At 42.2% G+C, this 26916-nt stretch overlaps 1 protein-coding gene across 1 annotated transcript in view; it reads right to left on the bottom strand.

The window, feature by feature from the left end:
- The window catches only part of LOC134357434 (dynein axonemal heavy chain 8-like), a 141086-nt gene that overhangs the window by 51181 nt on the left and 62989 nt on the right, over positions 1-26916 (bottom strand). The window contains exons 9-13 of the mRNA XM_063069014.1: positions 26756-26855; positions 17288-17407; positions 6416-6551; positions 4828-5015; positions 392-472 (exon numbers count right to left, since the gene is read on the bottom strand). Of these exons, the coding sequence (XP_062925084.1) occupies positions 392-472; positions 4828-5015; positions 6416-6551; positions 17288-17407; positions 26756-26855 (625 nt within the window). The remainder of the gene's footprint in view (positions 1-391; positions 473-4827; positions 5016-6415; positions 6552-17287; positions 17408-26755; positions 26856-26916) is intronic.

Genomic DNA, 26916 nt, shown 5'->3' with positions numbered 1-26916 from the left:
GTGTTTGGCCTCTGCTCTACTTGTTTTACACTTATGACTGTGTGACTAAGCACAGCTCCAATGCCACATTCAAGTTTGCTGACAACAGTACTGTCATAGGACCGAACGAAGGTAGTGATGAATCAGCATATAGGAGGGAGATTGAAAATCTGGCTGAGTGGTGCCATAACAACAACTTCTTACTCAATGTCAGCAAGACCAAGGAGTTGATTATTGACTTTGGAGGATGAATTTAATCTAATTAGGTGTAAAGCTAAATTACTCAAACTCGCTTATTAATTAAATACTAAAGACAATGACACAGGAGATTCTAGAAATCTTGAACATAATAAAATAACAGGTTCTATCAATCTAATTGTATTCGTTTTAGTAATACAGTTTTATTACTCACCTTTTTAATTTTAGGTGCAATCAACTTCAAAAATTCAGGAGGAGTTCCTTGACACACATACTCAAATTTTTGAAGAATGTACTGATTATTGGAATAAAAAATATAATTGAAAGAGAAAAATCACAAATCAATTCTAATTTGAGTTCACTAGACTAACAATGCTGAAGCTGACATGACTATTACATCAACTGATAAGTGGCTATTACAATCTCCAAAAAAAGGAGATTTTTTTTCCTTCAGGAAAGCAATACCAAATTAAAATGCAGTGAAGGGCACTGGTTAGATTGAAGATGGAGATCTAGAAACTGGTGTGCACTATGCTTATCTTTAAAGTTCTTTGTAACTGGATCCAAAAATGGCAGGCTTGGTGAAGTGAATATAATATTTGGTGAAGGACATACATGGAGCAAACATCAACAGAATAAATATATGCATATGAAGTGCTGTCACTTTTAGTGAACTTTTTTGATTGTTTTCCACACAATATTCTAGGGCTCTTTAAAGTTCAATTTTTTACACCAAAGACTTCTTTGCTGCTTCTCCCCAACGATTAACCTAGCTCCAAACATGGAGAGGTTTAGAATACAATATAGAACCATTGTTAATTCTATTTGTCAGCAAACGAAACAACTAGTCATTGACTTCAGGAAGGGGGCAGTGCACATGCTCCTGATTACACCAATGGTGCTGAAGGCGAGGGGCAAATAGCCTGTACTGGTCCAACCACAAAAGATTCCATGGCCAAGAAAACTCACCAGTGCCTCTACTTCCTCAGGAGGCTAAAGAAGTTTGGCATATCCCCTTTGACCCTCAATATTTTTATTGTTGCACCTATCCAGATGCATCATTGCTTGGTATGAAAACTGCCCTGTCTATGATTGCAAGAAGCTACAGTGAATTGTGGACAATTGTGGACACAGCTCAGCACATCATGGAAACCAGCCTCCCTTCCATGGACTCTGTCTGGACTTCCTGCTGCTTTAGTAAAGCTGTCAGGATAACCAAAGACCCCACCCAACTGGGCCATTCTCTTTTTTCCCCCTCTCCCATCAGGCAGAAGATACAAATGCCTGAAAACATATACCACCAGCATCAGGGACAGCTTCTACCCTGCCATTCTAAACTCAATAACCACGTCATTAGGTACACCTGCACATTAATGCAAATATCTAATCAACCAATCATGTGGCAGCAATTCAAAGCATAAAAGCTGACACGGTCAAGAGATTCAGTTGTTGCTCAGACCAAACATCAGAATGGGGAAGAAATGTGATCTAAGTGACTTTGACTGTGGAATGATTGTTGGTGCCAGATGAGGTGGTTTGAATATCTCAGAAACTATTGATCTCCTGAGATTTTCATTCACAAGTCTCTATAGTTTACACAGAATAGTACAAAAAAATGAAAAAAAAACAGCGGCAATTTTGTGGGTGAAGTGCCTTGTTAAACAGGGGGATCAAAGTGGAATGGCCAGACTGGTTCAAGCTGACAGGAAGGTGCCAGTAACTCCAATAACCATATATTGCAAAAGTGGTGTGCAGAGGAGCATCTCTGAATGCACAACACGTTGAACCTTTAAGTGGATGAGCTACAGCAGCATACATACACTCAATGGCCACTTTAGTAGGTAGAGGAAGTACCTAATAAAGTGGCCACTGAGCATAAGACTATTGCACTTTTCCCTTGTGCGACAGAGCCTTGACGTCATAACCTATCTTGTTATGACCTTGTACCTTATTGTCGACCTGCATTGCACTTCTCTGAAACTATAATGCTTTAGTCTGGATTCTGTTATTATTTTACCTTGTACTACCTCTATGCACCATTGTAAGGAATCAATCTTTCTGAACAGTGTGCAAGACAAACCTTGGTACATGTGACAATAATAAACAAATCTGTTGACAGTCAACAAAACTGAGAAGCCACCAAGAGGAGAAGAGCTAGACAGACATGAAGAAGGATCCCTTTCTGATCATGAGTCTTCTGGCAGCATGTCACTCATTCCAACCTGATTTACCAAAGTAGCTATTACAGAGGTTACCATTGCCTTCAATATTTATGTACTCGGTATGAAACAGGTGACATTGACTGAATATCTCAGTTTGAAGAGCAGTGTACTGTTCAAAAAGTAATTAGACCTTCTATACAGGAAAACTACTGTACAGAGTAGAATAAGAGCATAAGATTCTATGTCTTTTCGTCAAACTGTACAATTGTACAAAATGTCGAAGAGTGAATGTGCAGTTGTTTGCTGCAAACACTACATCCTTATTAATTGAAAGAGATTTCACTCTCTTAATACATAACAGTTAGTAACACCAAGTATCTTTATTATGAGGGCAGTCATGTATTTCCCATTCTGTTAGCCCTTCTTTAACCTCAACAAAATATGACAAGAGATGAGTCAGTACACAGAACAGCACAACACATGACTCCACTATGTCTGCACCTAACAGAAGGCCAAATAGTACTATTCCCATTTGCCTGCACAAGACCACCATCTCTACATTTCCTGCTCATTCGTGTGCCTATCTAGATGCCTCTAAACATCACTACCACATCTGCTTCAACCAGGACCTTGACAATGCATTCCAGGCATCATGTGTAAAATAATGTACCTCACACATCTCCTTTAAATGTTCTCCCTCTCACCTTAAAGCTATTTGACATTTCCACTCTGGGAAAAATACTCTACAGACTATCTACCCTATCTATTCATCACTTTTTTTTCAAACTTTCTTTCAAGTCTTTCATCAGCCTATGACACCACAGAGAATACAATTCAAATTTGTCCAACACTTCCTTAGCTAACATCCTCTAATTCAGCCATTGTCTGAATGAAGTTCATTTGCATTTTCACATTCTTCCTGTAACGCAGCAACCAGAACTGCTCATGGTACACCAAATGCTTTTACTGTATATCTCTTCTTGGATTTCATATGCCATAGTGCAACACATCCAAATTAAACTCTATCCACACTTCTCTGGTCATATTTCTAACCTAGGTATATCCTGCTGTATCCCTTCATAACCTTCCTCACTATTCACAAGTCCAACAATTTCTATATTGTTTGCAAAATTACCGACAGGCTCATCTACATTTTCATCCAAATCACTTTATAAATCACAAACTGTTCGATTCAAAATTATTTTAAATAATTATCAGATCCAAAGTAGTGGGACTAAACAGTTTCCACAGAATGGCAATCTATGATCAGTGAGGTTGCAACAAATCGGTCCTTAGCCTCATCTTCTCACAATCTATATTAATGGTTTGGCTGAGAGGACCTACCTGCCATTTTTACAAGCTTGCTGATAATACTAGAAACAATTGTGAATAGAGAGAAAGATGTAAGGAGACTTCAAGAGGATAACAACAGGCTGAGTTAGTGGACAATATGAAATGTGACATTATCTATTCTGATGCACAAAACAGGAAAGCTGAGTATTTATTAAATAGTGAGAGATTGGACAGGGTCTTGTTGAGATTGCACCTACAGCAACTGTGTACAGTTTTGGTCTCTTTGCCGCGGAAAGAATGCATTTGCCACATTGAAAGTACTTTAGGACTGCCATTTGATGCAATACAAAATAGACTGGGACTATTCTTTCAAGTTCAGAAAAAAATGAGAGCAGATCTCATGAAGCATATAAAATCCTGAAAGATCTTGAAGACTAGATGTAGGGAGTATGGTTCCCCTCACTGAGGTGTTGAAACCAGGGGCAGGACATTTAAGACTGAAATGAGAACTTTTTTTATTCAGAGGGTAGTAAATCTTTAACGTCTTCTCCCCCTCCCCCCCACAAGGGCTATGAAGGCTCTTAAAGGCTTTGTCTTATTTAAATCAAATGAGGACAGTGCTAAAAATGGTATGATATTGGAAAATCAACTGTAATCTTAATAGATGGCAGAGCAGGTTCAAAGGAGAAATTGGCTCACTCCCACTTCTTTATCTTGAGCTCTTAAGCCTTATGTAAAAATTTAAATTCCCACCCAATGTCACAGAACTTAAACAGATATCTTTGGATTCTTGGTCCAACCCTCTGAATTACCATCCAATTAGATCAGCAACTGGTATTTGGGAAATATAGAAGTGCCACCCAGGATTCTTAGGCTCCACTACTTAAACCTTACTTGAAGAGAAGTGAATGCAAAGACTTTATGGCAGGAGCCCAGAGTGATAATCTTTCTTACATACAATGTAGAGTTTAATGGAAACACAGTTTAAATTACAATGAAGTTAACATCTGCTATAAGGTTTTGTCATTCTTTCAAAACAACATCAAACTGGTGAGCAATTATATCTGCATATGTAGAAATTACAATGTACACTTCAAATCTCATGAGGTCTACTAGAAGCGAATATGGATGCAGAGCTAAATGGCCATCTGTACTGTAACAATTCTGTAACTGTAACTTCATAACTATAACTTGCCTCCAAAGAATTATAGTTGGCTATCAATGTATTCTCGTTCTTCAGCAACCTTTTAGCGATCTCTGGCACTTCCAGGCCCATCTTTAACATGCATTTAGCCTCTCGGAGAACTTCAGTAATTCTATGATCAAAGTTCATACTCATTTTTCCAGTCTCTGGATCGCGTACCAAAAGAGGTGTTTGCAGCACTGTGTGGAAGGTTAGTTTATAATCATCAGATAATTAATATAACTGTTGTGATATCTTACTCAAATAAATATGGACTGCTGAAAGAATGCTTATAGTCAGAATTGATTTTTATACAAGATATCAAAGTAAATTCACTTCAAATGGCCATGTTATTTTGAACACATTAAGAAACAACTAATGGGAGGCGGAAGGTCCAAGAATATCCACAACCTTAATGATTGCAGGGGTCAGCACGTGTACCTGCTTCTACGATTTCCTCTGATAACCCTTTCCATGTATCTACCACCCTCTGTGCAAAAAAAACTTGCCAGTCAGTTCCGTTCTAAATTTTCGCCTCTAACTTAAACCTATGGCCTCTCATTTCAAACTCGCCTACACTAGGAAAAAGATTATGATCATTCACCTTATCTGTGCCACTCATGGCTTTAAATGCCTCCGTATGGTCACCCCTTAGCCTCCTATGCTCCTGAGAAAAAAGGCCCAGCATACACACTCTCCTTGTAACTCAACCCTTCCAATTCTAGTAACATCCTTGTGAATATTTTCTGAATCCTTTTCCTCATCTGTGCCAAACACATTCTTCGCCACCCTGTTGTCACCATTTTCAGGGAACTATGTACTTGTACCTCCAGGTCTTTCTGTTCCAAATCGCTCACCAAGGCCCTGCCATTTCCTGTCCTAGTTTAACTTCCCTAAATGCGACATTTGGTACTTGCCCAAATGTCCATTGTGATTCCATGGTGTCAAGTATATTAAAGCTAGGATTGGAGTTCAAAGGTTCACTAAGTTAACTTCTGTCATTAGAAGGGAGATTAATCTGATTGGGCCTATGCTCTCATAATAGAAGAATGAGAGGTGATCATAAATGCTTAATAGGTTTGACAGATGATGTCACCATTGCAATCCTGAAAATGAGGTTGCCAATTCATGTGTAATAAGAAGACACAAGAGAACCTGCTGAAGCTGGAACCTGGAACAAAAACTAAACTGCTGGAGAAACAATAAGTCAACCAGCATCTGCGGAGGCAAAGGGATGGTCAATATTTTGGGTCATGACCCTGCATCAGGTCAGGTTCATATAACAAGGTTCCACAAACAACCAATAACATTGCAGAATCTAATTTAATGGCTTTGAGTGACAAATATTAGCCAGGGCACAGGGGATAACTGCTCTGCTTCTCCACAGTAGATATCACCAAGAGACAGCATCTTTGTTTTTTATTCATCTAAAACACAGTTCTGACAATACAGCAATCTCTCACTACTGCAATGGAAATAAATCTTAATACAAAAAAATGTATACTTACCATCAAATTCCCAGAAAATATTTATTACATAAAGTTACAATGCTAAAATCTACCAGAACATAACTGTAGTTTTGTGAAAATGAATCACTTACCATACTGCATGGTTAAAATTTCTTTCTTCCAAGCCTTATAATACAGCATTTCAAACTTTACCAAAACGTAAGCAATTTTGTTGTATTTTCGCACAGTAGACTTGCCCCGCGGGCTTTTAAGAATGTCCGAATTTTTCTGTTAAATAAAACATTTTTTTATAATAGAGCTAGACATGAATTCGAGTTAGTATATGTAACTGAAAATAACACATGAAAATAATTGAAATTCAGAAGGGATTAAGGGTGAGCCAGCAACTAGATACAAAATTGCCTTCATGGAAGGAGTCAATTGAAGGTAGTGGAGGGTAGTTATTCAGATTAGAGGCCTGTAGTCATTGGTGTGCCACAGGGATCAATGCTGGGGTCCCCTTTAATTTGTCATTTGTATTAACGATTTGATGTGAATCATGGGCAGAGCTTAGGTAAGATGGCGCTAAATGGCCACTCCTTCGCTTGCATCTTTGGAAACAGCTCTATTTCCATCTTTAATATCTCTGTTTTTCCCTTTCAGGGTTCTTTTGAAGACCCCGACCTGGAGTTGCACGCTGACTTCGGTTCTTTCTGCTCTCAGGGTTTCACAACTGGCCATTATTCGACACACCAAGGATGTGGCCTAAGAGCTTAGCTCATTGATTTGTTTGTTATGCCTCCCCTCTTGCTGTGAAATGGAGACAACTCCTGCTCCCTTATTAAGGAGAGAGGCTGTGGTATGTCGAATACCAGGTGAACGAGTAGTCTTTGGGGTACTGCAAGTCTGTGTCTTTGCTGTTGTTTTGCTGCACGCATCAGTGCTCAGTGGTGGGTGTCGATGCTTTTTTTTGCTGGTGGGGGGAGGGGGGATTGTTGCTTTGCTGCTGCTTACGCACAGGAGGGAGGGGAGTTGGGGGGGACTTTGGGGTTCTTACATTTAACTGTCATTCATTATTTGGGAGCACTCCTCTGTTTTCATGGATGGTTGCGAAGAAAAAGCATTTCAGGATGTATATTGTACACATTTCTTTGATAGTAAATGTACCTTTGAAACCTTTGAATGAATGTGGCATAATTAGTAAGTTTATAGATGGCACCAGAATTGGTGGTGTCATGGACTGTTGAGATTACAGCAACTGGGGGTGTGGGTAAAGGAATGGTAGATGGAATTTAACTCAGACTTATGCAAAGTCTTGCATTTTGGGAAATTAAACCAATGCAGACATACATGGTATATAGTAGGACTGTGGGTAGTGTTATAGAACAGAGCCCTGGGGTCAAGTACATAGTTACACTTTGGGTGAAGAAAGCATATGTTACATTTGCCTCATTGAACAGGGCGTTGAGTGTTACTTTATAGCTGTACAAGACGTTGCTGAGGCCACACTTAGTACATTGTTTGCAGTTTTGATTGCCATTCAAAATGAAATGGAAACATGTAATTAAGCCCAATAGGATGAAGAAAAGATTCACAAGGATGTTGCCCATACTGGAGGACGTCAGTTACACAGAAAGACTAGATAGGCTGGAGCTGTTTTCTGAGGACTTGCCTTATATTGTCATTGGGCATAGTTAAGGCAGACGCTGATAGATTCTTGATTAGTCAGGACATGAAGGGATACAGGAAGAAGGCAGGAGACTGGGGCTGAGAGGGAAAATGGATCAGTCAAGATGAAATCGCGGAGCAGACTCAATGGGCCAAATCCTTAAATTTCTTTCTTTGTCTATTAGTAAATGGCTAGTGTAGTGAGAATGGGTTCAGGGTCAATGATGTTCCTCATGTCAGATGTGGGAATTCTAGAAGACCTTCAGCTCCCTGATAACTACATCTGTGTGAGGTGCATGCAGCAGCAGCTCCTTACAGACCGGTTAATAAACCTTCCCTATTCATGTAACTGCCCAAATGCCTTTTCAACATCAAATCTGTAAATTGTACCTGCCTCCACTACTACCTCTGGTAACTCGGTCCTTACACTCACCACCTTTCCTGTGAAAATGTTTTCACTCAGGGCCCTTTGAAACTTTTCCCCCTCTTACTTTAAAAATATGCCTTCTAGTTTTGGACTCCCCTACACTGGAGAAAAAAACTATTGCCCCTCCCGACTTTATAAACCCCTCAGCCTGCTACGTTTCAGAGAAAAAGTACTAGTCCTTTATATCCAGCCCTCTAGTCCTGGTAACAGCCTCATAAATCCTTTTTACACCCTCTCCAGTTGAATGATATTTTTCCAACAGTAGGGTGACCACAAAAATATGCAGTACTCCAAACTTGGCTTTACCAACACCTTTCAAAGCTGTAACATGACATCCAAATTCCTGCACTCAATATTCTTTCCACCTCATTAGAAGTGGTGGTAGATAAAATTTCAGAATGTTTGGGAGATTGAGGGCTCTGAGGAATCTGGCAGGAGGGATGGAGGTCACAATCAGACTGACTGGGGAAACAGACCTGAGGAACTAGGGGTGTTGCCGCTGCTTCTATTTTCTTGTTCTTAAATGTTTCCCTGTGATACTGGTCATAGGATATGGGGAGAAGGCAGGAGAACAGGATTGTGAGGAAAAATAAATCATCTATGATCAAATGGCAGAGCAGATTTGACAGGCCGAATGGCCTAATTCTGCTCCGAGGTCTTATGGAACTGGAGCTGCAGCTGGATGACCTATGCTCATACGGGAGACTCAGAAGGAGACAGATAGAATCTACAGAGTAGTCGTTCCCTAAGGCTGCAGGAGGCAGGTAGCTGGGTGACTATCAGGTAAGGTAAAGGGAACAGGCAGACAGTGCTGATCCCCTCAATGACTAGTCTACCACTTTGGATACTGTTGTAGGGGCCAGGGTGGCAATGACCCACCAGGGGAAAGCCACAGTGTCAAGTCTCTGGCACTGAGTCTGACTCTGTGGCTCAGAAAGGGGAGAAAAGGAATGCAGTACTGACAGGGGATTCAGTAGTTTGGGGAGCAGAAAAAAATTCTGTGGATGTGAAAAGGCACTCGGATGATATGTTGCCTCCCAGGTGCCAGGGTCATCTCAGATCAGGTTCACAGCATTCTAATGAGGAAAGTGAGCAGCCAGAGGCTGTAGTACATATTGGTCCCAACAACATAGGTAGGAAAAAGGATGAGAGAATATAGGAAACTAGGTTGGATGCTGGAAGGCAGAACCTCAAGGGTAGTTATCTTTGGATTGCTGTCTGTGCCACACACCAATGAGATAAGAATAAGATGATTTGGCAGATGAATGTATGCCTGAGGAATTGGTGCAGGAGGCAGGCTTTCATTGGATCATTGGAGTGAGATATAACCTGTACAAAAAGGACAGGTTACACCTGAACATGAGGGGCTCCAATATCCTTGTGGGCAGATTTGCTAGAGCTGTTGGGGAGGGTTTAAACCAGTTTGGCAGGAGAATGGGAACCAGAGGGATAGGCCAGAGGATGGCCAGTTGATATACAGGTGGATGCATTGTGTAGAGAGTCTGTGAGGAAGGATGGCCAGTTGGTATGGCAAAATTGCAGCCAGTGGGATGGCTTGAGATGTGTCTATTTTAATGCAAGAAATATCAGGAACAAGGCTGATGAACTTAGAGCATGGAACTATGATGCTGTGGCCATTATAGAAACTTGGCTGTCACAATGACAGAAATGACTGCTGAACGTTCTGCGGTTTAGATGTTTCAAAAGGAAGAGGGAGAGAGGTAAAAGAGGTGTGGGAGTGGCATTGCTAATCAGGGATAGTATCAAAGCTACAGAAAGACAAGTCTTCATGGAAGAATTGTCGACTGACTGAGTCAGTGTGGGTGGAATTCAGAAACAGAAAGGGAGCAATCACTCTATTGGAAGAATTCTTTTGACCCCCCCCCTCCCCCCAGTAGCAGTGGTGATACTGAGGAACAGATCAGCAGGCAGATTTTGGAAAGGTGTGCACAGGAGGGATTCCTGACTCTATATGCATGTAGAAACTGCCAGAGTATAATGACAATATTAAAAGTACATTTGGATAAATACACAGATTGGAGTGGGTTTAAAGGGATATGGGCCAAATGCAAGCAATTGGGACTAGTTTACTGGGCACTGGGTCAACATTGACTAGATGGGCTGAAGGGCCCATTACAATACTCTATGGCAGGCTCTTCACAAAAAGAAGAGGAAGTTAAGGGGTGATTTACAATAGGGTACGAATTGTTTTGATTGAGTAGGTCAGAGGAAACTCCTTGTGGCAGAGGACCACTCCTTGTGGTCCAATGGGACAATGTGTACTGGCCCTGTCTCCTTTAGGACAACATGTGGGACTGGGGCTCGGTGAAATTGGGGTATGCACTTCCAAGAGGCGGGTGACCAGAGCCTTCCATCTCTTCCCTTTCCTCAGCTTCATATAGTTGGGTTGTTGTTGATTGTTAGTCACCAAGGGCCCCTTATCCCAGAGGATATAACCAGACTTGCTGCAAACAACCAGGTGAGCATTCTCTCATCTTTATTACCACTCATGGTTAAAGTTATTCATTAAAAATATATTCCACACAAAGTTTACATGTTACAATCACAAGATCAAATGAATCCCAACAGATGGGACCGAGAGATATCTAATTCTCCAAAGTCATGTCAGCTTTGCTCAAGTACACAGCTGCATTCTCACAAGGTTTTATAAAATAGCTTATTTTCAAAGAACGTTACTGGCATGGGGAAATAATTACGATATCTGTTGTCATGTCCATGAATCTAATGTAAAAAATGTTGTTAATATGTACAGCGTCTAAGCATTGAAAATGATAATGAAATTGGCATGGGGTAGGAAGATGATTGCAGTGTATGCCATAGCCTGCAGTGGTCATCTGCAGTGATGCAGGTTCTGTGAAATAACAAGAACAGGTAAGAGCGCGGGCAGATTAAAGATACCTGCCGAGCCGGACCAGACCATCGTGGTCACTCTAACAAAGACTATGTTTTCTCAGTCTGCACTTGACAGTGGGACTGGGGAAGGCAGTCCCAGGGAGAGAGAGAGAGATGTACTGAGTACAGGAGATGGGATGTTATGTTAAAGTTGTACAAGACATTGATGAGACCTAACTTGGAGTATTGTGCACAGTTTTGGTCACCTATCCTCAGGAAAGATATAAATAAGGTTGAAAGAGTCCAGAGAAAATTTACAAGGATGTTGCCAGGTCTGAGTTATGTGGATCTGATGGAGGTATACAAAATTATGAGGGGTATAGACAGGGTAGATGCAAGCAGGCTTTTCCCACTGAGGTTAGGTGGTTCTACAATTAGAGGTCATGAGTTAAGGGTGAAAGGTGAAAAGTTTAAGAAGAACATGAGGGGAACCTTCTTCACTAGAGGGTCGTGAGAGTGTGGAATGAGCTACCAGCACAAGTGTTGCATATAAGCTCAATTTCAATGTTTCAGAGAAATTTGGATAGGTACATGGATGATAGGGGTATGGAGGGCTATGGTCCCAGTGAAGATCAATGGGAGTTGGCAGGTTAAATAGCTCAGCACAGACTAGATGGGCCGAAGGGCCTGTTTCTGTGCTGTACTTTTCTTTGACTCTATGAGAATGTAGACAGACTGACTAGAGGAGAGGCCACACTGGATCTGGTACCAAGCAATGAACAAGGTAAACATCAGATCTCTCAACAGGGGAGCTTTTCAGAGACAGTGACCACAACTTCCTGGCCTCCGGAGCCTTAGAGAGGGCTGGGAGCAGTAGGTATGGTAAAGTATGGGGGGTGGGGTGGGGAAGGGGGAATTATTTGGCAGGCACTCAGGACCATAAATTGGAAACAGATGTACTCAGGGAAAAGCACAACTGAAATGTGAAAGTTGTTTAGATTAGATTAGATTCGATTCGACTTTATTGTCATTGTGCCGAGTACAGATACAAAGCCAATGAAATGCATTTAGCATCTGACCAGAAATGCAAAGAATAGTGTTATTTACAAAATAACTGCGAATAAAAAAGTGCTACAGCACACAAATATGAAAGTACTGAGACAGTACAATACGGATGCAATACTGCTTAGCGCTGTGATGGGAGGTTCAGCAGTGTCACTTGCATGGAGTTCTGAACAGATTTGTCCCTTTAAGGTAGGGTGTAGGAACCATGGTTGACAAGAGAAATGGAACATCTGGTCAAGAGGAAGAAAAAGACTTATTTACAGTTTATGAAGCAAGGATCAGACAGGAGTCTAGAGAGTTACAAGATGGCCAGGAAGGAGCTGAAGAATGGACCTAGCAGAGCTGGGAAGGGGCATAAGGAGCCTAGGTGAGTAAGATTCAGGAAAAACCCAGGCAATCTATACATTTGTGGAGAACAGGAGGATGACCAGGTTAAGGGAAGGACCAATCAGGGATAGTAGAGCAAACATGTGCCTGGAGTCAGAGGAGGTAGGTGAGGTCCTTAATGAATACTTGGCTTCATTATTCACCAGTGAGAGGGATCTTGACATCTGTGAGGACAGTGTAAAACAGGCTGATATACTTGAACATATCAACATGAAGAAATTGCATGTGCTGGAACTTTTGAAAAACATTCGGACAGATAAGATCTCAGGGCCAGACAGAGTATACTCCAGGTTACTACAGTAAATGTGAAAGAGCTAATACAACAGCAACCAGACAGTAGTCTCGGGCATGGCGTCTACCAGAAACCCACTCACGCAGACTTGTACCTCAACAATATCAGTCACCAACACACCTCCCAATGTAAAGCAGTTCTTTCCTCTTTGCGAGAGCTCTTTCGAATCCAGAGAGTTTCCATGAAGCAATAAGACGATTACACACGAATGGCTACACGGTGAAGGAAATCAATCAGGCCCTTAAAAGAACCAAGGTAAAAATCAGGGAACCTACAGTGCCTATAAAAAGTATTCACCCCGCCCACCCCCTTGGAAGTTTTCATGTTTTATTGTTTTACAACATCAAATCACAGTGGACTTAATTTGGCTTTTTTGACACTGATCAACAGAAAAAGATTCTTGCGTGTCAAAGTGAAATCAGATCTCCAAAAAGTGATCTAAATTTATTACAAATACAAAACACAAAATAATTGGTTGCACAAGTATTCACCCCTCTTTAATATGAAACACCAAATCATCACTGGTGCAGCCAATTGGTTTCAGAGTCACATAATTAGTTAAATGGAGATCACCTGTGTGCAGTCAAGGTGTTTCAATTGATTGTCATAAAAAATACACGTGTATCTGGAAGTTCTGATTGCTGGTGAGTCAGTAACCTGGCAAAAACTGCATCATGAAGACAAAAGAACACTCCTAGCAACTCCGTGAAAAGGTTATTGAAAAGCACAAGTCAGGAGATGAATACAAGAACATTTCCAAGTCACTGAATATCCCTTGGAGTACAGTTCAGTCAATCATCAAGAAATGGAAAGAATATGGCACAGCTGTAAATCTGCCTAGAGCAGACCATTCTCAAAAACTGAGTGACCGTGCAAGAAGGGAAGTGAGGGAAACCACCAAGAGACCTATGACAACTCTAAGAGGAGTTACAAGCCTCAGTGGCTGAGATGGGAGACACTGCGTATACAATAACTGTTGCCTGGGTGCTTCACCAGTTGCAGCTTTATGGGAGAGTGGTAAAGAGAAAGCCACTGTTGAAAAATAACTCACATTAAATCTTGGCTAGAGTTTGCCATAAGGTATGTGGGAGACTCTAAAGTCAGCTGGAAGAAGGTTCTATGGACTGATAAAACAAAAATTGATCTTTTTGGCCATCAAACTAAACCCTATGCACACTACCAAAAACACACCATCCCTACTGTGAAGCATAGTGATGGTTGCATCATGCTATGGAGATGTTTCTACTGCAGCAGGTCCTGGAAGGCTTGTGAAGTTAGAGGGTAAAATGAATGCAGCAAAATACATGGAAATCCTGGAGGAAACCCTGATGCAGTCTGCAAGAGAACTGAGACTTGGGAGAAGATTTATTTTCCAGCAAGTCAATGACCCCAAGCATAAGGCAAAGCTACATAAGAATGGCTTAAAAACAACAAGTTAATGTCTTGGAGTGGCCAAGTCAGAGTTCAGACCTCAATCCAATTGAGTATCTGTGGCTGGACTTGAAAAGGGTTGTTCACTCACGATCCCCATGCAATCTGACAAGAGCTTGAGCAGTTTTGTAAAGAAGAATGGAGAAAAATTGCAGTCCAGATGTGCAAAGCTGATGGAGACCTATCCCCACAGACTCAAGGCTGTTATTGCTGCCAAAGGTGCATCTACTAAATACTGACTTGAAGAGGGTGAATACTTATGCAATCAATTATTTTGTGTTTTATATGTGTAATTAATTTAGATCACTTTGTAGAGATTTGTTTTCTGTTGATCAGTGTAAAAAAAAATCGAATTAAGTCTACTGAGATTCAATATTGTAAAACAATAAAACATCAAAACTTCCGGGGGGGGGGGTAGTATTTCTTTTATAGGCACTGTAACAATGAGGAGGAACCCATCGCTACTGCCCGTCTTCCCTATATTTCCATAGTTTCTGTAAGAATCACCAGGATCCTGAAGAAATACCAAATTAATACCATCCACTTACCCATAAGAAAGCTCAAATCCCAGCTTTTACGGGTCAAAGATGACCTGGGACTCAGGATGGTTGGCATTTACAGGATTCCCTATGAATATGCAACAGCATATAATAGGCCAGTTGGGAACACTGTGAAAATCCCGCAACATGAAGCACAGGAGGTGAATCCATTTAGGTTACCCAGAGAAATCAGCAGTAACAGAACATTGCATTCACAATGGCCATAGGTTTGACTAGCTGCACCAGTGGCTTTTGGGACAGCCTGGTAAAGGAAGCCATTTAACTAAAACTGGAGAAACAGAATTTTAACAAAGATGAAGGTCTCACTGTAAGAAATGGAATTTGATTGTAAACAATTTGGGATAGCGGTTACCTGATTGGTTGAAGACTAACCAATCAGGAGGGATGGACAACTGGGTGTATATATACCACCAGACTAGACATGCCTAGGTATCCTTCCTGATGAAGATGGCAGAGTCTGTCATTGAAACATCGGTTACAATCGATACATGTACCCAGCTGGAAGCCCAGGAAGTGTTTATTCAACAGATTGAGAAAGATAGAGAAAATCTCTTTGAAGTGAAAGAGGATCAGAGGTAACTTGATAGAGGTGTGCAAAATGATAAGAGGTATAGATGGAGTGGATAGCCAGAGACTTTGTCCCAGGACAGAAATGGCTAATACAAGGGGGTATAAGTTTAAAGTGATTGGAGGAAGTTGTAGGGGAGATGTCAATGGTAGGTACTTTACACAGAGAGTAGTGAGTGCATGGAATGCCCTGCCAGGGATGGTGGTAGAGGCAGATACATTGGGGGCATTTAAGAAACACTTCAATAGGCATATGGATGATAGAAAAATGGAGGGCTATGTAAGAGGAAAGGGTAAGATTAATTTTCAAATGAAGAGCTGAAGGGCCTGTACTATATCAGTACTGGTCATATCTGATTTAAGTCATCCATCTTTTCTTTCTCTATTAGTATAGCCTGACCCGCGAGGCATGTCCAAAAGCCCTATATTTTGAGATTTTATGTACAGTCCCTCTTTGTTTGTACCACAAGGATCTGTGGTAGTACTTTTGCTGTTTGTCATATATATGATCTGGCTGAGAATATCTATGGTCAGATAAGTAAGTGTGGTGATAATACCAAGATTGGTGAAATTATAGACAGTAAGGATGGGTGTTTAATGATACAGAAAAACAGATCAGTAGGAAAATTGGGTGAAGCAGCTACAGATGGAATTTAAACCGTTCAAGTGTTAAGTAATGCATCTTGGATCATCTAATGCTAGTCAGAGATACACACTAAACAGCAAGGACCTGAAAAATGTTGATGTACAGTATAGAGGGACCTTGGGGTGCAAGTAACTCCTGAAAGTGGAGACACAATTGGGCAGTGAAGAAGTCATTAGCTTGAGTGACTTCATTGGCAAGGGTTTGAATATACAATTAGAACATCATTCTGCAATTGTACAGAACTTTAGTTAGACTACACTTGGAATAATGTGTGCAGTTTAGGCCTCCACACAATGGAAAGGGTATGGTAGCATCAGAAAGAATGCAGAAGAGATTCACAAGGATGTTACCTGCATTACAGGGCTTTAGTTACAACAAGAAATTATATAATCTGGTATTGTTCTCACTGGAGCACAGCAGGATGAGGAGTAACCTTATAGAGGTTTATAAAATAATAAGGGGCACAGACAGAGTAGATAGTCTTTTTTTAGTAGTTTAGGCCTATAACTAGAGGACATGGTTCAAGATCAAAAGGGAAATATTTAAAGGAGACCTGACGGGCAAGATTTTCATTCAGAAGGTGGTGTCAGAGTAGATGGTAAAGATAGGAATGAGGTAGTGTTCATGGACCATTCAGAAATCTGATGGCAGGATGGAAGAACCTGTTTCTGAAACAGAGTGTGGGTCTTCTGGTTTTCTGAATCAGAGTGTGGGTCTTCCGGTTTATGTTCTTCTTCCCTGATGGTAGTAATGAGAAGGGGGTATGCCCTGGATGGTGAGGGTCCTCACCGATGGATGCTGCCTTATTAATGCAACAATTCTTGAAGGTGCCCTCCATAGTTGGGAGGGTTATACCCATGATAGTGAAGGCTGAATGCATTTGAGCCTCCATATCAGGCTGTTTTGAAGCCTGTCAGATTGCTCTCCACCATACATCTATAAATGTATTATTTTAATATAGTATATAGTATCCTGATAGAGGAATATGAGCCAAATGCAGAAAGATGAGACAAGCATACAGTACATTGTCAACTTGGTTGGAATGGATAAGTTGGGCCACACTACCTGTTTCCATGCTGTACGACTATGATTCCAAGGAAGCACAGACTAGATAATGGATCTACTTACATAGAAATAGTCAATGGGCTCGTGTAAACGTTGGAAGAGCTGTCTTGCCCATAGTATTTTTCCAGCTAAAGGAGGCATGTTTCTAGCAAGTGGAGGATCCTCCTTCTTCTCCTGATAATGCTGTAAAAAGATATTCAGAATTGCAAAACAAATAAGCAGATGAAATATTGGATAACTTTATATTGACAGTTATATTTTACAACCTGCTGTGCTTCTAAGGATCAAGTGTAAGGGAATCAGTCAGTATTAATGGCAAGTTTTGTTTTGAGAACTGGTCATATCTTCTATATGTACATCAACGATGAATCGGAGTGGTACCTAGAAACCAAGCACATACAGTGGCATTGTGCTTTTGTGCTCTGTGTAAATCCATTTCAATACAAGATAATTTGTTAGGAAAAAAATTACTGTGAAGTCCTCATTATATTTTCTAGATCCAATATAGATCTACGAAACTAACATCCAGTTACCCAGAGAAGCAAACTAACCAGAGAGAATTTCTAGAATTTTCATCTTGTAAAAGCAGCTTTTACAGCTGTTATGAGTAAGCTACTGTTTTATTTAGGTGGTAGAGTTTGATGCTGGGAACTCACAAAATCTGGGCCCCCTTTACCCAACTCTTCCTGGGGACTTTCACACATTGCCCACTTCAATTAATGAGCAAATAATCTTCCTTGCAAAGAAAACCCAATGGCTAATTTGTCATTGGACTCTACCAAAGACTTTCCAATATTTGCCCCCAATCCCATCCCTCAAACTCTCAAACCATCCATATTTCTCATTCCCTTCCCCATGTCTGCTGTGAAGGCTAAGCCCCAGATCATGGCTGCGCAAACCCACTTTGTCCTCTATGTGACTCTCATTTCCCCCACTTTGAAAATTGGCCTTCCAGAACATTGTTTATATGTATCATGTGCTTTTACTTTACCCTGTTAGAACCAATCTTAGTCCATCAGCTAGCAATCTTTTAATTAAGTTGATCTTCTTCAGAATATTCCTTTGCCTTCTCAGTTACCATTCTATTAAGTCTAAATGTTCATCATTATTTCTCATAAGCATGGCTTACTTTGCATATTAATTTTCCAGATCTAGGCATCATAAAATCTCCTTCCTTTCCCTGAGGCTTTGTTTTTTAGAACACCAAGTCTGCAGGCAATGTTCTTATACCAGTTTTCTTCAAAGCCCCTACTCTAAATCATCAGTAAGCCACGAGTCATTGAGAATTATACCAATGACTGCATATCCAGTGATCCATCAGTTAAACTGATAAAGTTTCTGGACGGTTTCCTATGCACCCAAACCCAATCACCATTGGAGCCTAAGATCGGTCTTCCAGAGAGTGAACCCGCAGAAAGCATCTAGCCCAGACGGTGTCCTTGGCCGTATCATTAGATCCTGTGTAGATCAGCTAGCAGGGACATTTGCAGGCACTTTTAACCTCTCCCTGCTTCAACTTGAAGTTCCCATTGTGACAAGAATACACATAGATTAAGATGTAGCTGGCCTGGGCTGGCACCAGTGGAATCAGCAGTTGGTCTGCCACCTGTCTTCAGGAGAGAAAGAGATAAGGAAAACAATGGAGCAGCATTTGGAGATGTTAATGAAGGAAGGAGAGCTGTCAAGAGCAGCTCCCCCTTTGAACCCTGAACTGTTTGAAGTGATGGACAGGCGATACCCCAGCAGGGGGATAAAAAGGGACAGGTTCGCTAAGGCAGGACACACATGACACCCGAGGTAACAAGACCCTGGAAGCGGTGCGTCTCTCACAAGTCGGTGGGAAGTACTGAGCCATAAACGCACAGGGTGGAAAGGCACGATCGGCGGGAACCTGGTGTGTGTCCACCCTTGCCTGGGTGCCAGGTTCACCGCAGGGAAACGATTGTATCTGGAAATGGAGGGGTCACGGTTGGTGACCTCAGATGACATCACGAAGGACTCGCCCGAAAGCTGACTGCGAAGGTCTGTGTGTGGAAGCCGTTTTTGAATATTCATTCCTTTTGCTCTCTCTCTCCTTCCCCCCACTGTCCATCACCACGGCAGCGATTACTGCGAACTGAACTGAACTAAATCGAACTGAACTTTGTGTCACTTTGAAACAGGTCATTTACCCCTAGACAACGATAGAGCTTGATTAATCCTGTTATCTGAATTCTGTGTACATGTGTGTTTATCATTGCTGAACTGTTGCATTCATTATCCTTTTGATTAGAGTACTGTGTTGCTTGTTTCTTTAATAAAACTTCCTTAGTTCTAGTAATCCAGACTCCAATGGAGTGATCCATTTCTGCTGGTTTGGCAACCCAGTTACGGGGTACGTAACATAAGTGGGGTTCTCGTCCGCGATTTTGAACGCTAAATTTGGGACGGAGTAAATTGATTGAGTCAAAATTCCCGAAAGAAAGAAAAGGCAAACAGCAGAAATGGAGGCTGAGGAAATTATAAAGGCGCCGACCTTGAAGGCATTAGAGGATGCCAGGAAATCGGAATTGGTAGCTGTGGCCAAACAGTTGAATCTTGCTAAGGGGAAGTCGACAATGAGGAGAGAGGAGATACACAGAGCTATCGTAGAGCACTATGTATCTAAAGGTGTGTTTCCCCAAGGCGAGCTGGAGGTGGTGTCTATTGAAAAACCTGCTGGAGACGCGGTACAGGTGCAGCTTGAAAAACTGAGACTCGAGCACGAGTTTCGGGTACGGCAGTTAGAACACGAAGAGAAGCAATTAGAAAGGCGGGAGAAAGAGAGAGAGTTAGAAAGGCAGGAGAAAGAGAGAGAGTTAGAAAGGCAGGAGAAAGAGAGAGAGTTAGAAAGGCGGGAGAAAGAGAAACAGTTAGAAAGGCAGGAGGGAGAGTTAGAAAGGCAGGAGAGAGAGAGAGAGAGAGACAGCTGGAGCGAGAGGAGAAACAGAGGGAAAGGGAATTCGAGCTGGAGAAGTTAAAAATAAGGGCAGAGCAGGGGCCCGTGCCGAACCAAGGTGGAGGGTTCCGGGCGACCCAGGAGGTTAGGCTGGTTCCCCCATTTGACGATACCGACGTGGATCGGTACTTTCTCCATTTCGAAAAAGTGGCTATAAGTCAGGACTGGCCGAGGGATAAGTGGGTTGTTTTGCTTCAGAGAGTACTGAAAGGGAAAGCCCAAGAAGCTTACTCAGCTTTGTCCGCGGAAGATGCCCAGAGGTACGAGGTGGTGAAAGAGGCCATCCTCAGGATTTATGAGTTGGTCCCGGAGGCATACTGGCAGAGGTTCCGGAATGCGAGGAAGCAGTGGGACCGCACGTATTTAGAGTTTGCCCGTGAGATGCAGACATATTGTGAGCGTTGGTGCGCCTCGCAGGGGGTAGAGGGGGATTATGACAGACTGCTACAGCTGATCCTGATTGAGCAGTTTAAAGGTTGTGTCCCTGAGGGTATGAGACCCTACCTAGATGAGAAAGAGGCAGCCACGTTAGCCGCAACTGCTAAGTTAGCGGATGAGTATGCATTGACGCATAAAATGAAGTTTGCCCCGAGTAAAGGCTACCAGAAGGGTAGTCAGGACGGCGGGGAGAGTCCGCCGGAAAAGTCAGAAAGTAAGCCAGGGACTAGTGAGAAGGATAAGGTAGACCGGAAGCAGTCTGGTAGGAAGTCTCCTGGGGTCGTCTGTTATAATTGCGGGAAAGTCGGACACTTTGCGTCCAGGTGCTTTGCCCCAAAGAAGGAGACGGGAAAAGGAAAAACGACGATTTTGACTGGCTGTATCGAGCTGGTAAACAAACCGCTAGGGAAGGACAGGTCTGCCAAAGTTCAGGAAGGGCGCGAGAGGTTTATCTCGGCCGGATTGGTGTCGGTGAAGGAGGGGTTAAAACCAGTTCCAGTGCGGATCTGGAGAGACACGGGAGCGTGTCAGTCACTAATATTAGAGTGTATTAGAGTTTAGCTCAAAGACCCAGACTGGGGAGGTCAAGGTCAAAGGTATTGGAGGAGGGACAGAGACAGTCCCTTTGCACCAGGTACACTTACAAAGCAACCTGGTCTCTGGACTAGTCACGATCGGGGTGAAGTCCGAATTACCGATGAAAGGCGTGGAAGTCTTGCTCGGTAATGACCTCGCCGGGGGAATCGTGTTCGAAGCAGTGAGATTGACAGGTCAGCCTGCCAGCATTGAGGCCCCGCCCATGGACTCACAGGTTCATCACGGGACCGCGGTAGTAAATTTAGCTGAGACGTTTCTGCCAGCCTTGTACGAGAAGGGGGTAGAAAGTGAAAAGAAGGAGTGTAGTGAGACAAGAGGTAGTGAGGGAGTTGGGACAGATGTAGCATTAGCCAGGAAAGAATTTGTGCAGGCGCAGGAGCGAGACGAGGGGCTGATGGTTTTGGCAGAGACAGCTCCCTCTGACACAGAATTAACAAGGGAACCAGTAGGCTATTGTGTGGAGGAGGAAGTGCTAAGGAAGAAAGGGAAACCAAGTACCGTACCCGCAGATGAGGAATGGGGGGTGGTGCAAAAGAGTTATGAGGATGAGATTTTTAACCTGGCCCACAAGGTACCCCCCGGTGGACATTTTGCAGTGCTGGAGGAAACAGTTGGTGGAATCATGAAAGAGGTTTACCGGCTGCCCAGGGGGAGGGATGTTATTGATTATGACTGACGTGAACTGAGACGGTCACAGGCTTTTGATATGCTAACAAACCTAGTCGGTGTTAGCGTGGAAATCAATGAAGCTAGGGTCCCCCTGATAAGAGAAAAAAACCATTTTGAAAAGATGGGTATGGTATCGACCAGATGGGAGAAGGCTATTGTTTTGGCCAGCTCTGCTGATAAGGTCTCTCCCTTAATCCCCGAACAAAGCGACTCTTTAGGAGAAGTAATTAAACGACTCGCACATGTGTGTTTGATTGTCCCAAGGCGATGCAAAGAACTGAGATGTTGGGTGGTGTCTGTTACACTAGGTTAGCCTAGCGAGCAACAACCATATAGAGTGAGTAATTCAGTGACTAAAGGGCTGACGAACACAGAGGTGTGTATTGGCAATGTAATACGGCTGTCTGAAGCCAGCTTGATAGGGAACCTTGAGAAAAACGAGTTCGGCCACACGAAGGTCACTCACCTGGGAATTGTGGTGACACAGGGGCAGCTGGCAGCGATGCAAGCTACAGTGCAGGCTATCGCTGACATCCCAACCCCGACAGACAAGAGGGCCCTCAGAAGGCTCTTGGAGATGGTGGGGTACTGCAGGAAGTTTTGCAATAACTCTGCGGTGACTACCCCTCCCCCTCCTACTAAGCCCTTGCGAGAGAAAACTAAGTCAGAATGGGACGACACTTGTTATTGTGGTCCGGGACGAAACCCAATGAGAGGTTACATTGGTCGCAATTCATCAGTGTTTTTGGCCACTATGAAGTTTGCTAAGTTGGAGCCTGGTCTAAGGGATTATTAACAACACATATAAAAGGAACAGAAAATGTGATGGCTGACTGTCTGTCAGGTGTTGACAACTTCAAACTCGCTGTATTAGCCCAAATAGCTGATAAAGATGTATATTTGTGTGTATCAAATAATGTATTCGTGTTTGTAATTTTTACCCCCGGTAAAAATCCTTAAAGGGGGGAAGTGTGACAAGAATACACATAGATTAAGATGTAGCTGGCCTGGGCTGGCACCAGTGGAATCAGCAGTTGGTCTGCAACCTGTCTTCAGGAGAGAAAGATATAAGGAAAACAATGGAGCAGCATTTGGAGATGTTAATGAAGGGGAAGAAGAGCTGTCAAGATCAGCTCCCCCTTTGAACCCTGAACTGTTTGAAGTGATGTACAGGCGATACCCCAGCAGGGGGATAAAAAGGGACAGATTCGCTAAGGCAGGACACACACGACACCCGAGGTAACAAGACCCTGGAAGCGGTGCGTCTCTCACAAGTCGGTGGGAAGTACTGGGCCATAAACGCACAGGGTGGAAAGGCACGATCGGCGGGAACCTGGTGTGTGTCCACCCTTGCCTGGGTGCTGGGTTCACCGCAGGGAAACGATTGTATCTGGAAATGGAGGGGTCACGGTCGGTGACCTCAGATGACATCACAAAGGGCTCGCCCGAAAGCTGACTGCGAAGGTCTGTGTGTGGAAGCCGTTTTTGAATATTCATTCGTTTTGCTCTCTCTCTCCTTCCCCCCACTGTCCATCACCACGGCAGCGATTACTGCAAACTGAACTGAACTAAATTGAACTGAACTTTGCGTCACTTTGAAACTGATCATTTACCCCTAGACAATGATAGAGCTTGATTAATCCTGTTATCTGAATTCTGTGTACATGTATGTTTATCATTGCTGAACTGTTGCATTCATTATCCTTTTGATTAGAGCACTGTGTTGCTTGTTTCTTTAATAAAACTTTCTTAGTTCTAGTAATCCAGACTCCAAAGGAGTGATCCATTTCTGCTGGTTTGGCAAGCCAGTTACGGGGTACATAACACCGTCTACTTTAAGAAATCCACGATCAGTCCTGTAACTAATACATGCGTGGTAACATGCCTTAATGACTACCACACAGTGGGTCTCAGATACATCATGAAGTGCTTTGCGATCCTGGTTATGGCACAACTTTAACTCCAACCTCCCAGACAATCTTGACCCACTGCAATTTGCCTACCATCAAAACCGGTCTATGGCAGATGCCATCTTGCTTATCTCTAGATCATCTGGACAGTAAAGACACCTACGTCATACTATTGTATACAGACTACAGCTCCACTACAACTCCAAGCAAGTTCATCACTAAACTCTGAAACCTGGAAGTCAACATCTCCCTCTGAAACTGGATCCTTGACTTCAGAATCAGACTGAGATTTGAAAAACAATCTTGCGCTTTCCTGGTGTATACGACAAATAAACTCTTCTCAGGCTTCCAGCCGGGTACAGGTATCGATTGTAACCAATGTTTTGATGACAAACTCCGCCATCTTCCTCAGTGATCCCTGATGACAGATTGAGATTTATTGATCACATGCACAATGAAATGTGCTGTTTGCATTAACAACCAACACATCCAGGTTTGTGCTGGGGCCAGCCCACATGTTGCCACACATTCTGGTACCAACATAGCATCCCCACAATGTTCATCAAAACACAACGAGCAAAACAAGCCCCTTTCCTCCCTCCCACCCATACTGTACTCCAACTCCATGTCAGGCCTCCAGTCACCAGGCTTTGGCCATTGGGCTTTGGCTTCTATCTTTGGTACTAACCACCGAACCAGCCAACGATGGGACCTCAAATTCCAGGCTCGCCGACCAACCAGCCCTCATGCCTCCTTGTGCCTCTTGCATGCACAGATTTCTTATCTCAGGGCCTCTCGAGCGGGATCAGCCCAACATCCATGGATATCCTTCATCACCAGGCCACATTGCTAGCCTTTGCGCGCAGAGTGGAAGTTGTCCAGATGTCCTTTGTCCCATATCAATGTTGCTGAACATCAAGCACGGCTGGACTTCCTGACCAACAGACCATAATCAGAAAGGATTGGCAGCAACACCTACACCACAATTATTCTCAACACTGGTGCTCCACAAGGCTGAATCCTCAGCACCCTAACTCTGCTCCATGTACACTCAACTGCATGGCCAGATTCTGCTCCAACTCCAACTGCAAGTTTGCCAATGATACCACTGTAGTGAGATGTATCTCAAATAACTCTGAGTTATTCTCCTCAAATTCAGCTACTTCCAAACGTGTTTTTTTCTTATTTCATGCTTGTTCCAAGATGGCATGAAAACCAAAGGATCTACAACACATCATTGTCAGCAAAGACAGATGTGAAACAATTAACTCTATTGCTGCAATTTTGCACGTATTCCAACAGGTTTCCCACAGGAATTGAGTTCATCTTCAGAACTAATGTGAAAGTTTTATCTAAAGTGACTACACTCCAAACCTCTGTGATCAATCTGTGACATGCAGATTAAACTTGTGTTTGCACATGTTCTAAAGGTCAACTCCAAGTCACCATGAATGCATTCACTGAAACAATTAAGAATATGATGTTAAACTGAACATCCACAAGTCAAAGTTCCTTTAGCAACTACTTGTTGCTGCATTAAGAACCTTTCCAATTAACTGAAAATGTGGACTATATCTACATCTGCAAAGGCAGTAACAATAATGATCACATACTTTTAGCAGTCACGACCTACAATGATAGCATGGATAGGTGGAGTGTGGCAAAGGTGATACAAACAATACCGAACAGTACAGATTAAAATAGCTAGAATCTTCAAAGATAAAGATCACGGGGTGGTGTGGGGGAGGGGAGAGTGAAAAGCATGGATTTGGAGGTGGATCACTGTAGGTTTACTTGAAGAATACAAGTAATGGTGCTCCACCTGAACAACACGTGAAGGAAAGCATTCTTGTAAACCTGGCAATTCCCACGTCCAATATACAGTGGATTCCAGTTAATTGGGCTATCGGTTAATTGGGGCAGCCGCTTATTGAGGACAAACCTTAAAGAACAAAAACTAATCGAGAAAATATCCAGGATTGCAACATTTATTTGGGGCACTATGCTGCTTAATTGGGCAGGAGACTGTTGCCAGACAGTTTCTAACTAATGTCAGATGAACGCACTTATGTGGCTATTAGACACTGCAACATGTTTACAGTGAACAGTTTTTATTTGTCACTGATAGGTGGTAAGAAACAAGCAGTAAGACAATTTAAAACGGCTTTTCTCACTGCAGTTTCCAAATTTCAGGTTTGAAGTCGCCAGAAACAGCTGAGAGTTTCAATGAAACAATTTCACTACTTCAACAAGTTAGGTACTATGAAGATTTTGAATGTATTGACAATCATCTTGAATGTTATAATGAAAATGAAGATCGGATGCAATCATCAAAAGCATTGTATGAAGGCTGTCCATTATCTGCACTAGGTGTCTATGCTGAGTTTGTTCATTTACAGTCTAACAAAAGACATTGGATGAATTCCTCTGTCAATAACTATTTGGAATGAATACACAGTTTTATAGTACTGTAGTAGTATTGATAGTGTTCAAATTTGTTCTGTATTTCATTTAAATACAAACATTGTTACTCAGTTAAATGTTTTTTTTAATATACATTTTTAACTATTTCCATGAACTTTGGCTAATGGGGGCAGTCGCTTAATTGATCCAAAATGTACTGGTCCCGATGTGTCCCAATTAACGGGAATCCACTTGTATTTTGGATTTTGCAAACACTGAGAAGCACACGGCTGGGTGCTAATTTAACATAAAATCTCAGCATTATTCATTCTTTAATTATAATTAACTCTGCTCCTTCCCAAACCAGCTTGTCTAACTGATTTCCAAACCAAATGAGCTGAATTGGGTTAGGTTTCCAATTTTAACAATATATACCCCCATGTTCTGTATATTCTTAATCACCCTATAATGTATGTATATAATGCATATAGTAATTTTTTCAAATACAATAGTGCATGTCTCACTGATCTTACTTACCTTTTTTATGAACATCAGTTCTCCTGAGTAGTGATGAATAATACGTTCAATTGTAACATCAAGTTCTGACTCAAGAGAAGGCATGTTTAAATTCTGAAATCTAATGTAACAAATTCAATATTGCAATTACTTACAACCTTAACTAAAGCACAATACATTTA

This window comes from Mobula hypostoma, chromosome 2 (genome assembly GCF_963921235.1).
Source record: "Mobula hypostoma chromosome 2, sMobHyp1.1, whole genome shotgun sequence".
Classification (NCBI taxonomy): Eukaryota; Metazoa; Chordata; class Chondrichthyes; order Myliobatiformes; family Myliobatidae; genus Mobula; species Mobula hypostoma.
Note: the sequence above shows the minus strand (reverse complement) of the source record. Positions and strands in the feature narration are given on the sequence as shown.